The following is a 26,697-nucleotide window of genomic DNA, read 5'->3' on the forward strand; positions in this document are numbered from 1 at the left end:
GTGTGTGTGTGTGAGCGAGCACGTCACCTCGGCCAAGTATTGACTGCATTGTTGATGGAATATGATGTGGAGAGGAAAGGGGGTTGGGACCTACATGGTGTAAGTGTCATTTGGCCCGCTGATCAAAATGTATTGTGTGTGTGTGTGTGTGTGTGTGTGTGTGTGTGTGTGTGTGGGTGAGAAGCAGAGACAGTCAGTGTGTTAAATAATGACAGTGGTAAGATGGATGCATCATAATCTCTCGCTTGGCTAGCTCTCAGCCAAGCAGATTTAATACAGTGACATAGCCAGACTACAAAGTCTTGTTCTACAAACCTCTCTCTCTCTCTCTCTCTCTCTCTCTCTCTCTCTCTCTCTGAGAAATAAGCAATCTTCACCAGACAGGCAGAGAGAAGGATGGAAGGGACGGAGATGAAAGGCAAGATGGAGGAGAGAGAGAGAGAGAGAGAAAAGCATTTGAAAGAAGGAGTTCAGCTCTGCGGCCATCGCTGCCTTCGCCTCCCTGAATTAACGGTCCTTAGATGTAAACACAAACAAACACCAGCTGTCCACACACACACACACAGACACACACACAATCACCATGCATACACACTCACCACACACACACACACACACACACACATGCCAGTGGTATGGTGGTGAAGGAAGGGTCACCGGGTTCTTGGTGTGTCCTCAGCTTACTTCTGACTGCTTCCTTTTCTGCAGGAAATCAAAGAGGTCCGTGTGTGTGTGTGTGTGAGAGAGAGAGAGCGAGCGATCAAGCGTGTGTGTGGCCCTTTGCCTATCTTTGTGTTCCTGTGAGTGTGTTACTGAGCATGGGAGAATGCCGCCAACTTGGCATCGGGTGCTGCAGTACATCTGAGCATGTGGGAGCAGGAATGGCAACAACACACACACACACACACACACACACACACAGTTTGTCCCGGGGCAACACAGCATGGCCCAGTAAGATATGAAGGAGGTTAAAGAGTCTCAAGGCCACCATAGCTTGATCCCCACCCAGATTTTCCTTCATCAGAACTTAATGACACAGCATTACATTACAAGTCCAAACTGGTAGAATGATCTAGGCCACCAGTTAGTCCTTTTATAGAAGGTGCTTAAAGTGGTAATCCGCAAGATTCACATATTGTTTTTATTTTGTCTCCATCTTTGTTGCTCAGCGCTCATCGCTGTGGTGTTTCTGCACTGTGTTTCCCACAGATCACCTGTCAATCAAACAGTGTGGGCGGGACTGTGACTGTGTTTTTTTCTTTGGATTTTCTGTTGATGCAGTTTGAGTTTCTCTCTTCTTTGTCTGCTCAGCCATGGTGGCTATCGCTGCTCATGCTAACTACCCAGTTCTTCTTCTTCTTCTGTTTATTCCAAACAAACTGGAAACATAAAACGCATCACTTCCTGTGCGCCAGAGGATTTTTCCCGGGAAAGACCTACCAGACACCAGGTGTTTAGAACAGACAATGGAAAAGCTTTCATGAACTGGATATAGGCTGAGAGAAGCAAAATTTGTTTATATGAAAATGTTGCGGATTATCACTTTAAGGAGAATACTACTATGTCTGAGAATTTACATGTGTTATTTGTTTGAGGATAAATCAGTTTACTATTTGTGAACATTGACTCCTCTCTCCCAAAGCCAGACACCACAGAAATAACACCTGAACCTGTGATGTCATCAAAATGTAAAAATGTGTTTTATTATCAAATTGCTTGACTGAAACTACGTGTTGTATAAAAATCCATACCGATCAGTCAGGGTGAATATCTGCCAATCCCATCTGACAACCCACTTTCAGGGCTTTTTGTTGAGAGAGGAATCTGTCCTTTAAGTCACCTGACGTTTGGCTTATTGCAACATTCGTCATCAGGTCTCTTTTTAGCTGAATGTAGTAGAATGACACGGCTCTGTTCAATTCATTTATCCTCCACACAACACCACAACTTGGTTTTCTGCGTCACTGGTTGTTGGACACAAACAGCTTCACAGATGGCGGACCGTTACTGCTCCAGACCTGCCTCGCTTCACAGGTAAATCTGATTAAATACCTATCAGGGTCTGAAATGAATACTCCAAGTATCAAATGTGGGTAAGTCCAACTCAGGCAGGTATCTGCCACACCGACAGGTAACATCCCTGCTACGCTTATTAGAAATCTATTGTACTTACAGGTGCTACATGAGGCATTTTAACATCAGTAAATCTTTCCGTCATAAATTTTGAGACATTAGTGGAATTACCGTAAACAAATGAGACTATCACAGAGAAGATTGGCAGCCTCTACACCGCATTTTACATTGTGTGCCAAATGGTCAGATTTCACGGGAAACCTGCTGGATTGCTTTATGGCACAAAGGGATATTGCTTTACGGCTCAAAGCAAGAACCGTTTTTGCTTTCATTTTTCTTTGCAAGTAATAAACAGCTTTATTCCAATTCCACTATTCAACTTTATGTTAGCTTACCACGCCTCGTCTGCCTGTTATCAACGGCTGTTATCGGCTCTCATCTCTTTATTGCGCTGCAAAACAAACAACAGGGAGGGGGAGCAGGGACAAGTGGCAACATCCTCTTTGTGAAACGAAATAATGTGAGTTTATGGGAAATGTGGCTTTGACTTTGAGGAACACAAAACACTACATGTAGCACCTTTAAAGAGGAAATAATATATTAGATGATTACATTGACAAAAATATTTTACAGAATGTGCCTCATTCTGCACACAAATGCCTTAAAAATCACATGCAAATGATATTTAATTTGTGAAATACCTATAAATAATTGTGATTAATTAAAAAAAAAACATTCTTGTAAAATCTTAAGTTTAGGATTAGGCAGAGGAAAGGCAGGTAGGTTTAGGTTTGCAGGTAAGTAGGTGTTACAGGCAGAGAGGACAATGTGGGGCTTGGTAGCTGGCGGACATATTGTGCTAGTGTAATGATAGTTGGGCATTAGACTATCAGGTAGGCAGTGTGTGTGGGGATCAGTGTGGTGTGAGCGGGCCGGGTGGCGGGCTGCGGGCCGGTGAGGTATGCAGGCAGAGGACACTGAGCGCTGTGTTGAGGCGGGCAAGGGAGCGTAACGGTCAGGGTGACATTGGGTGCGTTTGTAACCTGGCACCTCACCTCCCTCCTGTCTCTCTACAGGTGGAGGCTCCAGCTCGGTACTGAACAAGCTGCAGCTAGCAGCAGGAAGTGGGACAAAGGTGACACACTCACACACACACACACACACACACACACACACACACACACACACAGCGTCTGGCAGGGGCTGGGTGGAGAGAGGGAGCGAGTTAGCAAGTGAGAGAGTGAGAATATGAGTCAGAGAAAGTGTGGAAGGGAACAATAGGGAGACACAATGACTGACTGTACAATGATACTTTCAACCATTTGAAGAGTTTCATTCCCAAACACTGCAGTATAAATCCATTTTGGAAAAGTTTTGCTACCTGAAATGCACCTGCCAATATGCCACAGATGATTTCATCCTCAAAAAAGTATCTGTTTTATGAGCAAAAGGCCTGAGATCACTCATAGGGTCTTTCCCAATATGCATTCTTTGGCTCTCCATGATGTTGTTTGACGTAATATCTAACGGCCAAAGTATGATTCAAAACCTAAACAATGCAGAGGATGGAGGACAGATAAAGTTCCCAGAAGTTTACTTACCAACTGAGGAAGCATGGGACGGTGATTTGGTTGACAGGAATGAACGGAAACCCCAGAGTTTCACTGCGAGAACGATGCGTCACGTCCAAACAGCGCTGCAGTCGATAGTACAGCGCTGGTGGAAACGGCTGGGAAAAGGAACAGCTGTGTGTCTTAATTAATGGGGCGACATCGAGCACCCAGCCCATCTCAGGCTGTAAAGATGTGTTCTCTGTTCCTGCTTTCTTCAGAAGTTTCTTCTCTCCAGGACGACTTGGCAAGAACGTTCTCCGCAAAGACACGAGTATCGACTTTAACGTAACGCCTGATGTGCTCTACCTTGATGCCAGCGGTCATTTTGAGGGAGTAGGTGTTCATTTTTGTCCCCCACAATGACACAACTGATCGGATTTTGACAAAACCTGGAGGAATGATGCATCTCACCACTGCACTCCAGCGTTTTCAAACATACCATGATTGGCCTAAGGGTGCCGTTACAATTACAGGGCAAAATAAGGTGATATATTTGTTACTGATGACAGATGACTGCTGTGAGGGGGACAGTTATTTGTGGGGGACGACATGTTTACTGTTGTTTTTCAAGCGGTGGATATCTCATTTTCTTCTTAGACTCAACTTCTCAGAAACTGGGAATGTCTGTTTAGTTTGGATGCATTTTAGTGAATTGTGTAACTAGTGTATAAACTTGTATAGCATGTAGTATTTTAAAACATCAATATATCATTGTCAGATTAATTGTGCTACCTTGGTATAATTACCATAAACAAATGAAACCACAGTCGAGACAATTGGTAGCCTCTATCTCACTTAAATGGTATTGTTAGTGTTTCTCAAAATGAAGACTACATTTCCCATGTTGCTTTCTGTTGCAAAGAAGATGTTGCTACTTGTTCCCCCTCCCCCTCCCTGCCCTCTTTTGCTTAACTGAAGAGGATAAACATGTTAGAAGTGATTTTTCCATCGTTCTTTCTCTCCTTCCTCCTTCATCTACCGCTGCCAGAAACTCTGAAAGCTTTAGCTCCGTTTGCTCTGGAAGAACAGCGCCCTCTTCCTGTTTTGTGCCGTAAAGCGATCCGGCAGCTTTCCTACCGAATTCCAACCTGTTGGCACGCAGCGTAAAACGCGGCGTCGAGGCCGGCAGACGCTGCCAATCTTCTTGGCGACGATCTTTGTTTGTTTACAGTAATTACGCTAATGTCTCAAAAATTCACCGATGTCAAAAAGCTACACAATAGCAACCTTTAATATCCGCGGCCACAGCTAGCGGCGGTGTCACCGGCTCTGCGCCTGTGACCGCGGTGAACCTGTGCTGAGATGACAATGGCTCTGTGCCGTTTCAGCCGCTCCATGGCCGAGATCCTAAGTGGGACACAAAGCCGGCTTTATCTCTGCTCTCGCTGTTGTATCAGTGCTGCCTGGCTGGACACATTAGCACCGGACTTAGCAGCCACACACACACACACACACACACACCAGCACCAGCACAATACATTGCTAGACTGGAAGCGGCGGCGGTTGTGTGTGTGTGTGTGTGTGTGTGTGTGTGTGTGTGTGTGTGTGCGACTATAAAGAGACCACTGACCACCGGGGGAAGTGACAGAGACAGACACATGCTGTTTCTGTTCCCATATCATGTGGTGCAGTCAGGAGGAAAATAATAACTGTAACATAATGTATGGTCTGGTCTGTCTGTGTACACTGTCTGTACATCTGCATAACTAACTGGGTAACTGCTGTGTGTGTGTGTGTGTGTGTGTGTGTGTGTGTGTGTGTGTGTGTAGACTGCTTAAACAGGTCAGACTGGCCTAATAACATTATGCATCAGAGTGTCCCTCTCTGTTTTCTTTCTCACTCTTTTACTCTCCTCCCTCCATTTCCCTTTCTCTCGTTCTCACCCCCCCTTTTGTTACTATTCTGTGTGTGTGTGTGTGTGTGTGTGTGTGTGTGTGTGAGAGAGAGAGAGAGAGAGAGAGAGAGAGAGCAAGCTCCTCCCTTTACTCCCTTTATTTTACTGACAACAGTCTAGAGCCACTTCCTGCCCTCCCCCATGCACATGATCTCTCTCTCTCTCTCTCTCTCTCTCTCTCTGTCTCTCTCTGTCTGTCTCTCTCTCTCTCTCTCTCTCTCTCTCTCTCTCTCTCAGTGAATGAATGAAAGAGACAGAGAATGGAATGTGGAGAGAGAGCTTTTCAAAAGAAGAGAGGCGAGGCGAGCCATAAAACACGTTTACAGGTGAATTTGCAGGTTGTTACACCGCAGGACATCACAGCCACAAACATTCACACAGCAACAAAGTCTGACTGTTAACCCTTTGTGGCACAGATCTGGTGTTTCTGTGTCTGTCTAAACAGCCAATCAGATCCGACACCATGTCACTTCTGTATGTTTGCACAATAGAAGATCACATCACAAGCTACAAAGATAGAAAACGAATTCAGACAACTCATATTTTCATTTGGAGCCGCTTTGACTTTTTGACTCAGTATGAAGTTATCACTGTCTGCATTATATACCAGACATGATTTTCTGTTACAATCCTACTAGCTTGTAGTGGTGCAGCAGCACTGTACTGTAGTCTTGTCTCTGTGGCGACAACAGGGGTTAAATTAGATTAGATGAAACATTAATGATCCCCAGGGGGAAATTGGGCCGTTGCAGCAGCAAGTAGTAATAGGATACATCAAAGAAAAATAGGATGTAAATAAGGATAGCACAAATGGGGGGTTGTTTAAACACATACAACCTACAATTTAAACACTGGGACATATTAAGTAGAAATGTATGAATGAAAGCATACAAAAAAGTGTGGATTCAAGCATTCAGCAGTAGTAGAAAAGCAGAGAGGAAGCAATATGTGCGTTATGAAAAAGGTGAATTATTAATATTCACACAGAGCGTGTAAGAGCAACACTGAAAATTTACAGGATGTGCGAAGAAATGAGCTCGTGTTCACATGCTGTAAAGCGAAATTGATTGATTGATTTCACGCCAAATCCAACCCTGTGGCACACAATAGGGAGCCGAAGTTGACGTAATTTCCGTCAACCCTTGGGCTGATTTTACCCGAAATCTCAATGTATGTACATCTTGCTTGGCTTAATTTCACAAAAATCAATTCAGTATTATTTGCATGAACGACAAAATTAGTCACCGAACTACACTACCCAGCAGGCTTTTAGCTAGTTGGAATGTTCCATCTACTGCAAAGGGAACGGTGGCTAGCTAGCTGCAGCTTCACAGGCTACAGTGGAAAAAATGTCAGCAGTTATTATCATGAGACTGAACTCAGACTTTAGCAAAGTCCCAAACTGCATCTCGAGGTGAAAACCTGCCGTGAGCGACAGTCTGCTGCCTATCAGGAGGATCAGCTGCTGTCAACAGTCGGTTCATTCTACAAACTTACAAAGTCTTTTCTGCACCCTAAAATAACAGAAACGTGCGTATCGTCTAAAAGCTCATGCCACATAGTGAGCCAAGAGGTGAATTTCAACACCGTTCGTAGCTACGTTTAGTTGCAGAAGACAGAATACTTAAATAAAGTAAATGGAAAATCGCGTTAGCAACTTAGCCGCTAGTCAACCACAGGAAGGCTTCAGCCTACACTTCTGCTTCGGCTCCCTGTGTAAAATGCATTGTAGAGGCCGGTAGAGCCTGCTAATCTTCTCAGCAATAGTCTCGTTTGTTTACTTTAATTATAGTAATGTCTCACAAGTAACGCGTTAATGAATTATTTAACCCTTTAAATGGTCTACAGGGGGACATACATATGAACAGGAGTGACTAGGCATGTAGACGAGTGTTGAGAAATCTCTTCACCTAAAGCAGAATGAGTCTGAGCCCTGAGAGGAAACACACTGTGGTTACGCACCGGGGAACAATGCCTGTGATTTGTCACCGTGATTTATCTTTGTTGTTATGCGTTGGAGGCATAACAATCAGGGCCGCGCGCTTCTTAATCTCTGAGTTTCACCGCTGAATGATGCTTCGCGGAGATTTTTAAGCCAAGCTCTATTACATAACCCTCTTGTTTCGGCGGGTGATTTACAGCACCGATAGGCTCCGGGACATAATTCATGCGCAGATAGGCGGCAGCGGGGGAATGTGATGTAGTGTCTGTGATGCGGGACGGGATCCATCCTGTCGCTGGAGCTGCAGACGTCGTTTTTCATATCGGACCTGCATGCTGGCAGCCTGCCTGACATCCTCTCTCTCTCCTCTCTCCTCCTCTCTCCCTTCTCTTTCCATCACTTTCCTACCTCGTTCTCTCGCCCCCCCTCCTCCCCTCTATCCCTCCCTCCCGCCCTCCGTCTGAGTGGTGCAGTGGTCCGGTTCGCTCGCCCTGCCCCGCCAAAAAAAAAAAAAAAAACCCTCCTGTCCCATTTTGATGACATCATCTCTGACGCTCACGTTTAGCCAACGTGTTCGAGACCACGAGTGAAACCAACTGCCGTGGGTGTGTGAAACTGTGTGTGTGTGTGTGTGTGTGTGTGTGTGAATTCTCCTGCTATTACTCAGTATGAGAGTCCAGCTGCAAGCCGCTACACAGGAAGTGGTTCTCACAACGTTTTTATTCAGGCACAAGAAGGAGAACATCACACACACACTCACTCACACACACTTGTATTACTGTACTTGTGAGGACCCTCAATGACTACATTAATTCCCTAACCCTAACCTAAACCTAATCCTAATCCTAACCCTAACCCTAAACCCAAATCCAAACCCTAAACTAACCGCTTTAAGAAGTGAGGACTGGCCAAAATGTCCTCATATTTCTATCCTTGTGAGGACATTTAATATAATAATCTTTATTTAGAACTTTTCAAAACAAAGTTATAAAGTGCTTCACAACCAAGAAAAAAAAAATGAACAAATGACACAGAACAATAAAACAGAGAGAACAATGAATGAGAACAGTAATAAAAAATACTAATAAAGAATGTATTAAAATAAATAGTCCCAGCCAAAGGGATCCAACAAATAGAATAAACAACAGACAAGGCAACAAGGATAAAAATAAGTAAAAGCCAAAGATTATAGAAAGGCCTTATGATAAAAGCACGTTTTAAGAAGTGAGTTAAAAGATGACAGTGACTCTGGCAGCCTGAGCTCCTCATTTGGTCCTCATAAGTATAGAAATACATGGACACACACACATACACACAAATACACACACGGAAACAGAGAGGGGGAGAGAGAAAGAGGAGTGTACAGAGGAATTCATTGATAAGAAATGCAGCAGCGACAAAGCAGCGCCAGGATGTGAGCTCTGCACACACACACACTCTCTCATACACACACACACACACACACACGCTAATCCGGGCATGACGCAACCCTCCAAGCAACTGTATCTCATCATCGGTGAGTCGTCCTGTGGGAGGGAGCGACCCAGTACAACATCTGCTGTCTAGTGGACAGACTGGACCGCTCTGCCATGCTGAACACACTCATCCATCTCTACTGCTGTGCAGCTACTTAACACTGACTGACCTGTGTTGCTCCAGTGAGGCATCACAGTGCCGTTATTACAGCTTATTTTAGTGCAGGATAGACTACAACATGATATAACTGCATGGGTTTGTCATTTGATACCGCTGTATAATACTGCAGTTACGTAACGGCCCACTATTGGATTATGGAGGGGAATTATACAGCGAGGTTACACCATCAGTAACTTACATGCGAGTGTGTGCCAACCCCGTGCAAAAATGTCAACCAGTCCATGTCTCAAATTGTTTCTAATGCCCATCAACTAGTTATTGTGGGAATATGAGTAAATAGATATTTGGGGTTTGTGTTCAGTGTGAACATCTTCCTGTTTATAAGCTAATTGCTGCTGCTGATGGAAAACATTAACGCTAGCTCACAAGCTAATGCTAGCTAAGTAGTCGAGTCACCAAACCTTGAGTAGCTACAAGTTGACTCCCAAGTCTTTGAATCAGTCACCAAAGTCATGTTCGAGTCAAGTCGAGTCCAACAAATCAATCCATGCTAGCACAAATTAAAAAGGACGCAAAAGGTACTAATTTACATCTGTCATATTAGCTAGTTTAACTACGTGACTCTAAGTTGTGGATTTCAGTCATTTCATTTGTTTTGTTTTTTTGTGTTTCAAAATAGGACAAAAATGAACAAGCAAATTTGAAAATGATAACTTAAAGCTATTGTATTTTAACAGTGTGTTAACAGTTTAATAGTTTTAACATCATAGTGTTTGTGTTGTCAGATAGATTTCCATAGCTTATGTCTGCATGTAGGCTGATATTGTTAACCAACCAGATGATCAGGTACAAATTTAGTGTAACACTGAAAAGATGTGAAGCCGATGTCTAAGGTGATCGAGTCCCAAGTTCAAGTCCTCAGTGCGCAAATCAGATTTAGTAATATTCAAGTCCGAGTCGAGTCACTAGTCATCAGAACTGGGACTCAAGTCGGACTTGAGTACAACACTGCTAACTAGACCTGCCTTACATTCAGCTTACTCAACACTGATTAACACGTCATCACTCCAACATAGCCTATGTCATGTAAAATGTTTGTATTAGTTACAGGTTCAATCAATTAGTGGAATCGTTTCAGCTGAAGAAGCAATGTAACGCTGGTGTTAGCGCGCTAACGCTACCTTGCTATTGTCCAAGGCAAGTGAAAACTGATGTGCTGAATAATGAAGCGAACTAGCCATCATTAACTTATATATGAGAGTATTTCTGCATATGCTGAGTGTGTGTGTCCCTGCTGTCTATGCTGAGTGTGGCTAACACACTGACAGCTGGTGTACACACACACAGTTTCCTGTTACTTGATCTGTATCACACACACACACACACACACACACACACCATCGAACCAGCAGCTGAGAAATTGTGTCTGAGTAGACTGGATAGTGTGTGTGTCAGTGTGTGTTTGTGTGTGTGTGTTGGTGTGTGCACATGTGAGAAGATACCTGACCATCTTACCTGCGTGTGTGTGTGTGTGTGTGTGTGTGTATTTCTTTCTTTCTTTCTTTCTTTCTGTCTTTCTTTCTCTTTCTTTTTCTGTCTTTCTTTCCCATCATTACTTTAAGTCCAAGAAAAGATGGGATGAGAGAGACAGAACAAGAAACAAAAACAGAGACAGAATAAGAGAGAGAGAGAGAGTAAGCTCTTGGCGTAAAGCTCTTCATCTGCTACTTAATATTTCAGGCTGGTACACCGATGGATGGATGGATGGAGGGATGGAGGGACGGAGGGATGGATGGAGGTCTGCCGTTGCAGGCCGGTGACGTCAGTCCTGTAAACTAAAGACATAATCCTCTGGAGGCCTGACCTCACACATCAGTGTAACAGCCTGACACCTAGTGGCCCGCTGCTGGAACAACAGCTGCCCTTTTTTTTTTTTTTATTCTCTCCCCTAAATAAGTAAAATCACTTGTAAGGGAAAATGTAGAATCCTGTTTTCTTGGTTGCTGACAACCGTGTTACAGCTCTCTCTTCTTGTTCTGAGTGCAGTGGCCCAGATATCTTCCACAGTGGATGGTGCAATAGAAACATCTCATTGTAAAGCTCCTCCTGCCTCAAATAAAGGATGATGAGGCCTTATCAAACTGCAGTGTGGTGTAAAAAGGCAACAAAACGAGGTCACAAGATAAGCCTTATGAAATACACTCCTTATCTGTGTGCACATGTAATTACAGTTTGCTTTCTTTTATTATTATTATCAAGACCAACCTATACTGAGTGATTTCGTGTTTGGGGAATATAGGTCAGACATCATCTGCTCTGCTGATGCTGTAAACCAGCTCCGGGCTTTATTGATGCTACGGTGGCTGGCTAGTGTCATATGGGGCCAACTGCCACATTTCACATTTGAACAATGGTGTGCTGTGAGCTGCTGAACACCACAAGGCTGATTTTATGTTCACACCAATAAATTAATGACTGATAAATGACTAAATGATTGTGTCCAGCAGTACAATGGAGCTTCTGTTAAGAGTGTAGTCATGGCTGTAACCTTTGACCTCAGCATCATTCACACAAGCTGTAGCTAGATTCTTACCAAGAGTTTCTGATGTGTGATGTGAAATGAAGAAAATCTCTTTCCGGCCAACAGAGATTTGGGGCTTCACCAGTTAAATGAGTCGTGTTTTAACTGCAGTCCATCACTTCCTGGTTGAATCTTTCAGTGTCATTTTCATTCAGTGAACCATACAGGGAAACTGTTAAGAGTACGCTCTCATTTGCCTGGCTGCCTGGTGTATACTGGTTAAAAATTAATGAAAAAAGAAAGTATATTAGTATATCAATTTTGATTTGATTTGACCGAGGAAATATTAATCTTGTTGTTAAAAATTCATATGGAAGATAGCACTCATTACCTCCACCATTACCTCATTACCCCCATCTGTTAGCAGGATATCTCAAAAAGTTGGGCACGGATTTGCACAAAACTTGATATGAAGGTTGGTTATGGGCCAAGGAAGAACTGACTTTTCATGTCAATTGGCCAAAAGGTGCATAACTTCATTACATGGTGTTGTGAGACATGGAGGAGGTCTGTGCTCTACTGAGCACATTTTACAGTTTCCATTGTAGAACTAGATGGAAGACAAAAAAGAACTAGAGAGACTAGACTAAAGAAATAAATAAATAAATACACTGTCAAAAGATCATAGGATAGACTTTGCACCAGCTAAGTTGTCTTCATTTTGGTCATTTCTCCACTTGTTCCAAAGTACATTTATAGACAGTACAAAATTTAGCCACAAGAAAACAACACAAACACTGAAAAAAAAAAAAGTATTGCCACACAATTTTCACAAATTATTGACTTAATTTGTGAGGGTGTAGTGAGTGCATATAAAATGATAGATGAAATTAAATCCATGCTGAAATTTACTGAGAAAGCACTACCATAAGTGATAGTGTCGTTTCTATACAGATATATTTTATAAATGCTCAACAGCCCAAAGTTATATATTATATTAAAAATAGCCCAAGGCCTGGAATTGAACCATGCTTGACCGCTTTCACAAAGGAAACTCAAAGGAAATCTTCCACCAATCTGCATTGCGTTCAAACACATTTGTTAACAGACACAATATGATTCAGCACAAACAAGGATATGGTGTTATGATCACACCTAAAGCCAGGCTGAAAACGTACTTTAGTGAGGAATTAATGAAGGATTCCAAGGTCTTAGCTAAATAGCATATTCTTCAGATCAGTAGTTATTAAGCCAACTAGGATCACCAACACTTGTTCAGATAGCATCAAAACAAGAGTCAAATGATGTCCTTGCATTATCAAGGCCACACGCTTACTGATGCACAACAGGTTGGAGCCACTGTGCATTGTCCTGTGTCCGCTGCAGCCTGAGTTCATTTGTATATTTTATACAGACTTACAGTCACTCATTTGGTTGCGCACACTGTTTACATTATTATCTAACCGCACTCAGTGTGGGCTGGGTTTTTACTGTGAAATCCACCATGCAAGGCATTATGAGTGAAAACAGCACAGCACACAGACCAGCGGACCCAACATGGAGGACAAATGATGGAAACACATCATTCAAATTAGTTGGTGTCTAACAGAGTCGCTTTCACCGCCTCAGCTTTGTATTTTTAGAATAAGCCGGAGAGAGCAGGAGAGATTAATTTTAATGAGGCAACACTGACATTTTTTGATACTGAAGTCCCTGCTCTTGATCATCCAACGTTGTTTTTCGTCGACATCCCATCCTTCTGGGCTGGATATCTGGTGTAAGATCATGTTGGAATCTAAACTTGCTCCAGCAGGACTCCAGTCTGGATTTGAATGCGATTAGGTTGTGGCTGTGAAATCAGATCCGTTTCGGTTCCTGGTTGAAAGATAGGATTCGATACTAAGGTTCAAACTGCTTCAGAGGTCTTAATTTTTTTCCGGTCTTGGGGACCATGGTGTAGAATCCAGACCCGAACGTGGTAAACTTCCAGGTCTGTGGGCAGCCAGAGAGCCAGGAGGTAGACAGATCCTCCAAACCAGAAGAAGAAGAGGAGCAGGAGATGGACAGACCTTCCGGTTCAGAACCAGAGGAAGAAGACTCTCCAGTTTAGAACCAAAAGAAGAAGAAGAACAGGAGATGGACAGACACTCCAAACTAGAAGAAGAGCAGGAGATGTACAGACCCGCCAGTTCAGAACCAGCAGAAGAGCAGCAGAACTCCACGGAGGATGAGTCTCTGTCCTCTGAGCCCGGCCAGGAGACACCGGAGGCGGGGAGAGGTCTCACATCGCTGGCCCTCATTGAGCTCCGCAGACAGCAGCTTCACAACAGGCATGTCATTCTGCTGAAGATGCAGCAGTTTTGGAAGAAGAGCGGGGAACATAGTGGCAGGGCCAAAGAGGAAGGTGAGTAATTCATTTCATTTTCTCCCATTTAACACAACAATCATTTGTTTAAAGGCCCAATTCAGGATTCTTATGTGTAAAAACTTTCTTTACTGGTAGAACTTGTTAGAAAAGAATCTCTTCAAAGGTAGGATCTCGTTTCAAAACACATTTTGCTGCATCTTTAGCGACCATATGTTATCTATTCTTACACTGAGAGCACAGTCGGATATTAAAAACAAATCCTCAGTCCAATCATAAAAGCCAGTAATTGGACAATTACGGTGCAAAGGTAGCCTGCTATACTCCAGGTCCGGCCTTTAAGAATGGCCGCATTGTTTTGTGACCTTCCTGTCCCTGTGTGGCGGCTCAGGGAGCAGCGAGGACGCAGACCAGCCATGTGAGCTGGAGGCCATCCAGAGGGAGCTGGAGGAGCTGAGGGTTAAAGAGGAGGAGCTGCAGCAGCAAGAAGGGAGCGCTGACCTCAGACCAGGTCGAAGTAGGGCCAAGATGTCTCTCCTGTCAACACTAAATAGCCTAAAGTTACAATTTAGGCCTTCAGCTGACACTTTAATCAGGCATCATATCTGTTTTTCTCGTTTTTGACCAGCTGCTTCTTGCCTCGCAGGATGTGGTCGAGGTTTAATCCAAGTGTTTTTTCTCACTTTTGTCATGTACTAATACAGTTTAAAAACATCACATTAACTTCTATATTGTTGGAAACATTTACATTTGATTCTTGTCCATACTTTTACCATCATAAAGCTGCACTAGTCAACTTTGCACATTAGTAGCGAGAGGTAACTGAAAAATGTTAACGTGAGGTCAGTAAACGTCACACAGCTCGCTCATGTTTACCAGCCGGCCGGTCTGTGATGCTTTATACCAAAGGAAACCAAAGAGATGAGAGAGGAGAAGATCTAATGTTGTGAGTCCAGCTTTCTCTGGACGGAGCGCTGCTCACTGCTGTTTAGGAGTCAGATTGGATTTTGCTCATAGGTTTTGATTCATCACTTCCTGTGGGTGGAGAAGTGACCATCGATTAGTGGGGATGGGATGCTCATCTCTGTTGCCTCAGTTTGTGATTTAAACCTGCAATAAGCGATTTCAGGCCCTATTACCAATCCTGAAACTAATGTGTGGAGATTTTCAGTAGCTTTTCATTTTTTAAAACTAGCTCATCTCCTCCCTCGCTGTTTGAAAGCGCCGCTCTCCCCCTCCCATTCCTGAAAAAAATCCTCGTAATGTCGGAATTGATGAAGCGAGCGAGTAAACTTGTTAAACTAGTAAACTTGCTACCTGCCTCTTCACTTGGCAAAGAGAGACTTTTTACGGTGGCCGTGAAGTGCAAAACGCAACATTTCAGTAAAACACAACAATTGACAAAACACAACAACATTTCACAAAACACAACAGCAATTGACAAAACACAACATTTCACAAAACAAATTAACATTTCACAAAACACAACATTTCACAAAACAAATTAACATTTCACAAAACACAACATTTCACAAAACAAATTAACATTTCACAAAACAAATTAACAATTCACAAAACAAATTAACATTTCACAAAACAAATTAACATTTCACAAAACAAATTAACAATTCACAAAACAAATTAACATTTCACAAAACAAATTAACAATTCACAAAACAAATTAACAATTCACAAAACAAATTAACATTTCACAAAACAAATTAACAATTCACAAAACAAATTAACATTTCACAAAACAAATTAACATTTCACAAAACACATTTCAAAAAACAAATTAACATTTCACAAAACAAATTAACATTTCACAAAACAAATTAACATTTCACAAAACACAACATTTCACAAAACATTTCACAAAACAAATTAACATTTCACAAAACACAACATTTCACAAAACATTTCACAAAACACAACAGCAATTGACAAAACACAACAATTGACAAAACAACATTTCACAAAACACAACATTTCACAAAACACAACATTTCACAAAACATTTCACAAAACACAACAGCAATTGACAAAACACAACAATTGACAAAACAACATTTCACAAAACACAACATTTCACAAAACAAATTAACATTTCACAAAACACATTTCACAAAACAAATTAACATTTCACAAAACAAATTAACATTTCACAAAACAAATTAACAATTCACAAAACAAATTAACATTTCACAAAACAAATGAACATTTCACAAAACAAATTAACAATTCACAAAACAAATTAACAATTCACAAAACAAATTAACAATTCACAAAACAAATTAACATTTCACAAAACAAATTAACAATTCACAAAACAAATTAACAATTCACAAAACAAATTAACATTTCACAAAACAAATTAACAATTCACAAAACAAATTAACATTTCACAAAACAAATGAACATTTCACAAAACAAATTAACAATTCACAAAACAAATTAACAATTCACAAAACAAATTAACAATTCACAAAACAAATTAACATTTCACAAAACAAATTAACAATTCACAAAACACAACATTTCACAAAACATTTCACAAAACAAATTAACATTTCACAAAACAAATTAACATTTCACAAAACACAACATTTCACAAAACATTTCACAAAACAAATTAGCATTTCACAAAACAAATTAACATTTCACAAAACATAACATTTCACAAAACATTTCACAAAACAAATTAACATTTCACAAAAATACATACGAATACATCCAATCAGTAACGACAAAGAAAGGACGTACCTTTTCCGTTTTCTGTGAAATGTTGAATTGTTTTCTCTTTTGCCGTTGTGTTTTGTGAAATGTTAATTTGTTTTGTGAAATGTTGTGTTTTGTGAAATGTTGTGTTTTGTGAAATGTTAATTTGTTTTGTGAAATGTTGTGTTTTGTGAAATGTTGTGTTTTGTGAAATGTTAATTTGTTTTGTGAAATGTTGTGTTTTGTGAAATGTTGTGTTTTGTGAAATGTTAATTTGTTTTGTGAAATGTTGTGTTTTGTGAAATGTTAATTTGTTTTGTGGAATGTTGTCGTGTTTTGTGGAATGTTGTCGTGTTTTGTGGAATGTTGTCGTGTTTTGTCAATTGTTGTGTTTTTTGAAATGTTGTGTTTTGTGAAATGTGTTTTGTGAAATGTTAATTTGTTTTGTGAAATGTTGTTGTGTTTTTTGAAATGTTGTGTTTTGTGAAATGTTGTGTTTTGTGGAATGTTGTCGTGTTTTGTGGAATGTTGTCGTGTTTTGTCAATTGTTGTGTTTTGTGAAATGTTGTGTTTTGTGAAATGTTGTGTTTTGTGGAATGTTGTGTTTTGTGGAATGTTGTCGTGTTTTGTCAATTGTTGTGTTTTGTGAAATGTTGTGTTTTGCACTTCACGGCCACCGTACTGACTGGTAACCGCAGATATTTCTCTGTAGGTACGTAGTCCAGCAGCTTTGCTGTGGTTTATTTACAAATGTGTTGCGGTTTCTAGTGGTCAGAAAATCACTTAGTGCAGCTTTAAATAGAGAAAAGAGGTGTGTTTTTACATAAAAATATTGTCTAGTGCAGCTTTAATGTCACTCTAAATAAAATACAATATAGTAGTGTAAAACATCACAGTGGTGAATTGCAGACGCTTCACTGTTGACGTTTCAAAGCCACCTGCAGTTCGCCATAGCAGCATCAAATGATGCGTGTTAATTACTGCATCCAGTGTGTTTGGGCCTTTATAATAAGAGTCAGTTTAGGATGCATTACCTATACTGACGGAATGTTCTTTAATGCACCTAATCCCATATAGGTCGAGAAGACACACATTCGCCCTCTTATACAATTGATCATGTGACGCCCTATGGGGGCATCTACCTGCTGCCGCCGCCCCAGGCCGCAGAGGAGGAACTGACATCAGAACTGGAGCCGAAACCACAAACTGAGCCTGAGCAGGAAAAACCAACAGGCCCGCTCACTCCAGGTGGGTCACACAAACTCACACACACACGTATAGTACACGTGTAGGCAGGCGCGTACACACACACACAAACTCTCAAGTGTTAGTGTTAGAATATCTGTGATGTGTATACTAGTCCAGTAACGCTGTCCTCTGTCTCTCCTGTGTTGCAGTGGACAGTCTCACTCTGACCCCGGCCATTGCCCGGTGCCCGTCCTGTTTCGAGGTCGTCACCACGGAAACCCACAGCAAAGTGGGCGGAACAATGTGGATACTTTGTTGTATTTCCTCCATGTTAGGGTACGTCCTCTTAGACCTTTTCCCTTTCTGATTGGTTGTAGAGAGTTTTACCAGGCCGGACTACTGGTTTGCCAAAGTAGAACTAGAGTTGTAATTGAAATGTTCATGGCTTTAATAAGAAAATAAACTTGTCAGTGCTCAAATATTGTACTTTTATGGCAAGCTGCATTTACGTTTTATGTATTTAAGCCGATACTCTTATCCAGAGAGACCTACAGTGAGTGGGCGGGACAAATTGGGGTCACACTTTATTTGAACAGTCCAGTGTTGATATTCAACTATCAAGTGACTATAATATGTCACAAAAAAGTTTCTCATAATTGTGTGAAAGTTGTCTATGGATATTCAATGTCTGGGCTAGGGTTAATTTTAGGATTGGGGTTAATGTTAGAAATATGGTCAAATTAGGGTTACATGCAGTAAATAGGCAAGTGACACTTTGTTGAACATCTACTTTTTGTCACCTGATAGTTGAGTATCAACATTGGACTGTCCTGATAAAGTGTCACCCACATTGGTTATTGTACACTCTTACAAAGGATGTGTCATTTGTAACACATCTGTGTGTCTGTCTTCTTTGGGACAACACATACTTGTGTTACTTTTCAACACAAGATATGTTAATAAAACATGTGTGAAAAATGTGTTGTCATTAACATATGTTGTGTTGAAAAGTAAGTGTGTGTTGTCCCAAAGAAGACACACAGATGTGTTAAAAATGACACACCCTTTTAAGAGTGTAGGCAGCTCAATGACGCTTCGATAGGCCTTTTTTGTTTTTTGCAGGTCAGAAATTGAACTTGTGACCTTTCAGTTACGGGACAGTCTCTCACCACCAGTCCACCCTGCTGCATCCCAGCCTGCATATAAACCTTTTGTACGACTTGATCCTCACCCTCCACTCTCTTTCCTCCTCACAGGTGTGTTGCAGGCTGCTGTTTGATCCCGTTCTTCATAGACAGTCTGAGGGACGTCCATCACCGGTGTCCCCGGTGCCACTCACACATGCACACCTGCGAACGGCTCTGACGTGGAGGTTGCAGTACTGCCACTTACCCTGGTGTCATTTTTATATACAGTACAATCTGTGGCTGTAGTACGTGAGTTCAGTCTTCAGTCCACTTTCCTGACATCTCAGACTTTTCTTGCTCTCGGATGCTATCGGATGTTGACTCGACTTTTTCCCCCCTATCTAAAAATCTGTTTTTCTCCACCTGGTACACCTTCCTTTATTTTCTTCTCAGCACTACAAACGATTTAAGGGATTATTCTTGTGTATAATATGTAAATATCTCAAACTTCTATGCATTGATCAGTTGGATGTTGAAGGGTTTAGTGCAGATAGGTCTACAGTACATGTCTGTTCATTCTTAAGAAACTCCTTAAGTATGATTTTGACACGTGAAAAGACATGTACACTGTTTATGGCCTATTTTGGTTTTCGTCTTGACTACGATTTGCTCTGGCCTCAACCCCCTTTGGACCCGGTCTTGGAATTGACTTGGACTCGACTAAGGCGGTCCTGCCTAACAGTCCTGGCACAAACTGTCCAAAGACTGATAATTACAAATCTCAGAGTCACAAATTTGTCTTGTGATATCTGTGCCAGGACCCTTTTAAACAGAGTGACACTTCAACCTCTTTCTCAGACTGATTACATGGGCCAGCTGCTGGACTTTGCATACTGCCTGAATAACATGGACCTTATTCAGCAACACTGTAATGTAAATATTTCTCTGCAGCTCTTGGTGCGGTGACATTATCCACAATGGGATAATGTGTAAACAGAAAAGGGAATGAGATATGCTAATCTCAAAACAGTGGGATTAAAACACGGTGTTCACTTTGAAGCAATGCCAAATGATAATAATAGCATGTTACAGCTGCACAATGCCAAGTCTTGTTCTTATTGTTCCTGGTGTTATTCTACTGCTACATGGTTTATCTGTTAAAAATATCATTCAAATCTGATAAGGAGCAGTGAGGTGTTGACCTGAAAATATTATGGAAATATATTTGGAGAATGTTTGTTATCTAAACATTAGGGAAATGGGAATGGAACCTGAATAAACATGATATGCAAAAATTGGTGTATCACCCAGTAGGACGTACTGACAAAGAACTGTTCTTTATTACGGTCTTCATCCGACTTGTGGCTATAGCTCATATGCTGTAAATAAAAAAAGCAAAAGTAATGGTTTCCCTGGTACAGAGGCAGAGAGTATCATGCATCTTCATTCCTCTATAAATGATTGATGATTCCATTATATTAAAACAAGGATTATTCTGAAAATAAGTCATCCAGAGCTTTTCACAGTACACCAAATTTTATTGACACATAAAGGCATACAGTACTTATATACATCTTTGAGTATTTACAAAATAGAGAGAGCCCATGGATGTGTTACATGTATAAAAATATGCATTACATCTATATAAATATGTACACAATGTGCAAAACATATGGCGTACAAACAACGAGAGGCATGGCATGGGTGGTGGCGTGGAAGAGAGGGAGAGGAGACGGACGTTAAACTGACGTGATGATGAACGACCTCGACGCCTCTTCTGCTTCTACCGGGTTCCCCCGCTTTGAATCTCTGCGTCTACTTTGAAGAGACGTCTTGTACAGAGTTCGGTTCTGAAATTCAGCTCTTCTGCCGAAAAATCGACAATGTTTCGTACGACAATTAAAACTACGATGATTTGAGAACTAAGAGGATCAGAAGAGCTGAAGTCAAACACCTGGGTGACTATAGGAAAGCCCAAGCCGATATCTATCAGCTCCTTACACTGTGAAAAGTAAGGAGCTGATAGAAAAAGTTCGAGGAACCTTTAGGGGTTCTTCAGACTGCAATCGAAGGGGAACCCCAGAACGTTCCCTGAGGAACCCCTTTATAAACGGGCTCGCGAACTCATGTACTTCCACGAATCTCTAACATATGGGGGTTTTTCTAGCAACCCTTTAGAGATATGAACCCCCAATGAACCACTCAGATATGAAGTGCTTTGACTGGAACTCACAAGCTGTTGTATTACTTTGTAGTAAAGGCTCTTACGTTAAAAATCAAGGCAGGATCATACAGACATACAGTACAGTATATCAAGGGAGAGCAGCCACTACACTTATTGCTTTTAGCTGTCCCTGTCTGGCCAATCAATAACCATGGTGGCCAATGGTAAGTGGTGTCACATGATTGAGAGTAAATCAGTTCTAAAATAATACACAGCATACGTATGTAGATTCACTGTGCTCCGCAGCCAAGAGGTTTCTGTATGTTGGATATGAAAAGTAAACATACAATTAAAAAAAAACTCTGCAAACCAAAGATATACAGATGAAACTTTCTTTTACAGATTTTACATATGTTGAAAAAAGATTAAATGCTTTTATACACACCCTCCAAAAAAGTGATAAATAGAAAAAAAAATGTGTGAAATTAACAAAAGATACTCAACATGATAATATGTTCCACTGCCATTTTTGGCAACAAAATATCTACTTTGATAGCCCTAAAGCGGACAGACTAATAAAAACACTATTAAAGATCATCTCCTCTAGAAAAATTCTTAAGGATAAGCATGAATCAAACACTGACTCTTACTGTCCGTCCTACATAGGATTTAAAAACAAAAAAAAGCTCTTGTCGCGATGTAAAAAAACAAACTGAAATACAAGCAAGCTCAGAAGCGGACGACACAACACAAGCTCTTCATAGTACATGTTGAATGTGCAGTATTTGGCATTATTCTCTCAGGTGGTCGAGCTCACTGGATCACAATGCAAGCAAGATCCAGTTTGGGAACGATCAGACCTGCCAGTTAATGTGTCTGGGCCTGTTCTCATGATAAAAGTGGAACTGCGGCAACAAGAGCACCATATTTCAGACAGACAGTAACGATTACAAGGGCCCTGCTTTTTTTCAACATCCAATCAAAACCAGGAAACTATTTGCTTAGGTCACCCTAAAGTATTGCCAACGTGAGCAGCAAAATTGCATTTTACAGGCAGAAAAATAACCTTGTTTAAAAATGGAGAATAATAGCCTCTTTTAACTTTTTTGTTGTTAGAAATCACCCTGAAATACCAAAAGCTGTCATTGAAAATGAGCCACAAAGCCACAACAGAACAATCAGAGAGGTGTCGCCCTCTAGTGCCCATGGACGCAATAACAGAACTCAAGTGGTTCAAATGTAGAGGTGATTTCACTAAAGATTGATTAAAAAATGAGAATTTAAAAAAGCCATTGTATTTCAAAGTGCTATACAGTAAAACTGTATCAATCCTATACAGTATTGACCAGAATATTTGGACTGAGATACTCAATCAGTAACTCAATAATTAGGTTTGACATGACATAGCAAGTGGGACTTGAGAAGATAATTTTAAAGGTGCAATCCATCAAAAATAAACATCTAAACCGTATCACAGCCTCACACGCCCCACTGTTAGTCACACCTCAAAGGTGTCTGTGCGTTTTGACTGTATAACACCAACCGAACAATACAGCAAAAAACAGTCATCAGAAGCCTTTTAAAAAGTAAGGTTTTGAACATGTTAACTGGATAGCAAATGATTTGGTTTTATAGATATTAAACTTTACCAAATATCTTCAGACAAGTTGAGGGAGACGGCTGAGAAAGAGCCCAAAATAGCCCGAGATTAAACATGAATACAATCATGCACACAGAGACACGTACACAGATGTACATGCAAAAAAGACAGGAAGACAAATTCACACGTACACGCATAAATCAACATGCTTACTTGCCCCCAATCTTTCTTTCTCTCACACACACACACACACACACACACACACACACACAGACAGACACACACAGACAGACAGACACATACACAAGGGCAGGAAACTAACTTCTTTGTCCACAGGCCACAGTGGCTGGTGCATCCCAAAATTCACCAGCCTCTTAGACTATTTCACCAGCCAAATATTATTTTTAGAATAGCACAAGACCTTCAAATGATGGTTGGTTACCTGCCACAGCGGCTGGTGGAGTAGACTAACTTACCAGCCACAGGCAAAACATTTAACCAGCATTTGATTGGTGGCTGGTGGCACAGTAATTTCCCACCCTGACACACACAAAGTGCAGAGACACTTTAGGACAGCTAGATATAAAGCGCACCCTCTCCAAAGACATCTTTACGCCACATTATAACTTGTAATCTCTGCAGCACACACACAGTTCACGTGTTATTGACGTGTGCCTGCATGTCTCATAGACTGGCATTTGTTCCCTTGCCACTGTTGTATGTCAGTTTTCTATCACGAGAAAAAAAAAAAGCTGCCAACATTGTAAGTAAAGTCTTATTTTTCGATCGATTCGAAGATACATTCAAAATAAGATAGACTTGGACAATAACTGCAGGATCTCTGGAGCAGAGGAGCGAGCAATTGGCCACATGGTCAAAATATGATCGTTACGCTGATCATGATCTGTATCGATCATTTCGTTTTACCAATCGCCTTGGATACGCAAAGTTCACATTTCCTTGTTCTGAGGTGAACGAGGCGCGTCGTCCGATTTCTCCGCCTCTTTAGTGCATAGCTCTCACAGAGTGGGAGGAGCCTCCTCCAGTCGTCATCTGACAGGAGTCGAGTCTTTGTTCTTAGAGTCAGTTCATTGGTTCATCAGCTTGACCGGAGGGTCGTGATAGGTCAGAAGAAAACAGTCTCATCTGATACAACGTATCAGATTAGTCAGGAAACATGAAATCCATGTTGTATACTGTAGTAAGAGGACCAGTGTGAACAGAGGCTTCACCTCTTCTCAGCTAAAAGTCATGGTTAAGGAATCCCTTTAAAACACGTGTCAGTGACTGACAGCATGTCTGGCTTTGAATCCTAAAGGGAGCCGACTGAACCGACCGTCCCTCAGTCTGAAGACCCTCCTGTCCAGAGCTCCGGACAGGCTCAAGTCTTCTCAAAGTGTTTGAAAGCCCTTGGACTGGAAGTATGAGCTTTCCCAGGCCAGGCGGTAAGTAGCTGAGGCTGTATAGACACCATAAAGCTTCTATAAAGCACTGATGTCCCAGACACAGATTACAGCCTAATCCTAGACTAGAACACATCTTCTGTGGGAATCCACCCTCCATTCAAAGTGGTTTTGTAATCCAGAGCTAGGCTCAATCTGTAGTCAGCAAAATGTCATTTAGAGTGGCACAGTTGTTTTTGTTTTGTTGAACCCACCAGCTTTTATAACCTAGTATGGCACAGTATGCTTCAGTGGAGCAATGGTTATCAACTAGGTCCAGACCCTGTAGTATTCTCATGTTGTGTTACTGTGCTAACACAGTACGACAGACTCAGTCTTCACTGTGAGCCAACAGTCCCGGCCAGGCTTGTGCTTTTCTGAACACTGGCCAAACCTGCAGTAGAGACAATTGGGCAATCTGAGCTACCCCATAATATTCAGGCTATCCTATCCTAGTAAAAGTAAAGTTTTACAAGTGTGGTTTAAACAGTATTTACATACACAGTCTGTGCCACCAGTATTCATTTGGCTCTGTCTCCTTGTCTCCGCAAATGATCACTAAAATCATGACATCGTAAAAGTCTACTCTTTGTTTAAAATCCCTTTATCACAAATCCTACATGATTACATCACCGTAGTGATGACGTTTTCCCCGGCTGTTCAGCCATGATACAACCTTTTTTCTCAACTAAAGCTGTGCAAATTCTTGCTTGTAGTTCAATTTGAATTAGTGCACAGCCTGTACTGTGACTCATACTGTAGTATAGTGGGAGTATTAAAGTCTATACAGTATAGATGTACTACTGAGAGAGACATGGCACAGAAATGCCACAGGTTTTTTTTCCCCACAAACTTCTTCCAGATACTGATTTTTGCTTCTCTTTTAAACCTTTCAAACTCAACCACTCTTCTCCTCGTCTGTTGTCAATCTCTCTTCCTCCATCCATCCCTCACTCCTAGCTCAGCTGCTCCACCAATCCTCTGCCCTCAGCGTTTCTCTTGCCTTTCACATCCATCCATCCATCAATCTGTCTGTCCGTCCGTCAGTCCCAGTGCAGCTGCAGGTCGTGTGTGTCCAGGAAGTCCGTTGGGATCCCCAGCGGTGTGAGCGCCCCCGCGGGCCCCGGAGGCATGGTGAGGTCCAGCCACTCCATATTGTCCAGCGCCGGGTCGGACAGGCCCATGTGGATGGAGGAGGGGGGCGAGGACGAGTCGCAGAAGGACAGCTCCGACGTGTCCATGGGGGAGTAGGGCTGCTGCTCCATCAGCTGGGCCTGCAGCTCCTCCATCAGGCCCAGGGTGCGGGGGTCGGACGCCGGGGAGGTCCCGGCCAGCGTCCCCTCCAGGAAGGCCTCCAGCTGGTTGTCGGTGGCCAGGGAGGAGAGGCTGTGCAGGCTGGGGTCGGCCGCGGGGCTCAGGGCGGGCGGGGGGGCCAGCTGGATCTGGGGAGGCGGTCTGGAGAGGGCGGTGCTCACCGGCAGGGTGGTGATGTTGGCCGTGACAGGCAGGGTCTTGGGGAGAGACGCTGGAGGGTCCTGCTGGATGAACGGGGTGATCTCTGGAGAGGGGAGAAGGCACAGGGTATGAAAACATGGATTAGCATTAAGGTTCAACCATTATGGGGTTTTTCAAGGCCAATACCGATATTTTTGGATTGAGGCTGCCGATAGCAAAGAATAGAAATAGATAGAAAAGAGTTCTAACAGTTTCCACAGTCCTTTGGATTTCTGTATATTTGCTCATACTACAGAGAATGTGTCGGAGTCTGGTGTCAGTGTGTGTGTGTGTGTGTTTGTCAGTGTGAGTGCTGCCTTACCTCCACTCTCTATAAGGATGTCAAACAAGTCATCCATTTGCTGGCTGGTTGCCGTGGGAACCTGAGAAGAGAGCCAATCAGGTGAGAGATGTGGAGCTGCGTGACCAATAGCGTAACGATTCTTCAAGGCCGTCAACTGAAAACAGATTCAGACATTAATACTTTTGTCTGTATTCTGAAGGATACAGTCTAGAACTGGACAAAACGACCAGCACAGATTAGGTGACGTCTGGTGTGTGTGTGTGTGTGTGTTGTGGTAGTAGTGGATATGAGTGTGTGTGTGTGTCTAACCTGTGAAACATTGTTGATGTGCAGGTTGCGGCTCTGTTTGACGGCCTCCTCATAGCGGGGGGGCTCTCTGGTCTTGGGAGGCTGGGGAACCAGGGAGGTGGACTGGAGGATGAAGGTAGGCTGGGACGGAGAGGAAGACTGAGAGTCGAGAGAGAGAGAGAGAGAGAGAGAGAGAGAGAGAGAGAGAGAGAGAGAGAGAGAGAGAGAGAGAGAGAGAGAGAGAGAGAGAGAGAGAGAGAGAGAGAGAAAGAAAAGAAAGAAAGAACATGAGCACATTGAGAACCAGCCACTGTCTGAGGAAACTGTAATAATGAAATATTTAGGAGCGGGTCAAAAATAATGAATAT

At 42.1% G+C, this 26,697-nt stretch overlaps 2 protein-coding genes across 4 annotated transcripts in view; one reads left to right on the forward strand and one right to left on the reverse strand.

Annotated features, from left to right (window-relative positions):
- mrtfba (myocardin related transcription factor Ba) overlaps positions 1 to 26,697 on the reverse strand; it is a 122,010-nt gene that overhangs the window by 72,643 nt on the left and 22,670 nt on the right. The window contains exons 15-17 of one of the 3 annotated variants that reach the window (XM_078290957.1): positions 26,351 to 26,488; positions 26,060 to 26,195; positions 25,254 to 25,801 (exon numbers count right to left, since the gene is read on the reverse strand). In XM_078290957.1, coding sequence (XP_078147083.1) covers positions 25,287 to 25,801; positions 26,060 to 26,195; positions 26,351 to 26,488 — 789 coding nt within the window. In that variant the 3' untranslated portion in view covers positions 25,254 to 25,286. Of the gene's footprint in view, positions 1 to 20,554; positions 25,802 to 26,059; positions 26,196 to 26,350; positions 26,489 to 26,697 lie in introns of those variants that run through there. The other 2 variants (XM_071899438.2, XM_071899437.2) reach the window with 2 other exon arrangements.
- LOC144542980 (uncharacterized) lies at positions 13,305 to 19,387 on the forward strand. Its single transcript, XM_078290867.1, has 6 exons — positions 13,305 to 13,426; positions 13,773 to 14,043; positions 14,396 to 14,515; positions 17,806 to 17,970; positions 18,120 to 18,246; positions 19,167 to 19,387. Exons 2-6 carry the CDS (start codon positions 13,776 to 13,778, stop codon positions 19,273 to 19,275), a joined length of 789 nt encoding a protein of 262 aa, XP_078146993.1. The 5' UTR covers positions 13,305 to 13,426; positions 13,773 to 13,775; the 3' UTR covers positions 19,276 to 19,387.

Source organism: Centroberyx gerrardi, chromosome 20, assembly GCF_048128805.1.
Source record: "Centroberyx gerrardi isolate f3 chromosome 20, fCenGer3.hap1.cur.20231027, whole genome shotgun sequence".
NCBI classification, from domain to species: domain Eukaryota; kingdom Metazoa; phylum Chordata; class Actinopteri; order Beryciformes; family Berycidae; genus Centroberyx; species Centroberyx gerrardi.

What these genes read in the sequence shown, in the direction of transcription:
- LOC144542980 (XM_078290867.1), top strand. Translation starts at nt 13,776, where the DNA reads ATGGACAGACACTCCAAACTAGAAGAAGAGCAGGAGATGTACAGACCC. An exon ending in AACAGGCCCGCTCACTCCAG is followed by an intron (nt 17,971 to 18,119) that starts GTGGGTCACACA and finishes CCTGTGTTGCAG; the next exon opens with TGGACAGTCTCACTCTGACC. An exon ending in TGTATTTCCTCCATGTTAGG is followed by an intron (nt 18,247 to 19,166) that starts GTACGTCCTCTT and finishes TCCTCCTCACAG; the next exon opens with GTGTGTTGCAGGCTGCTGTT.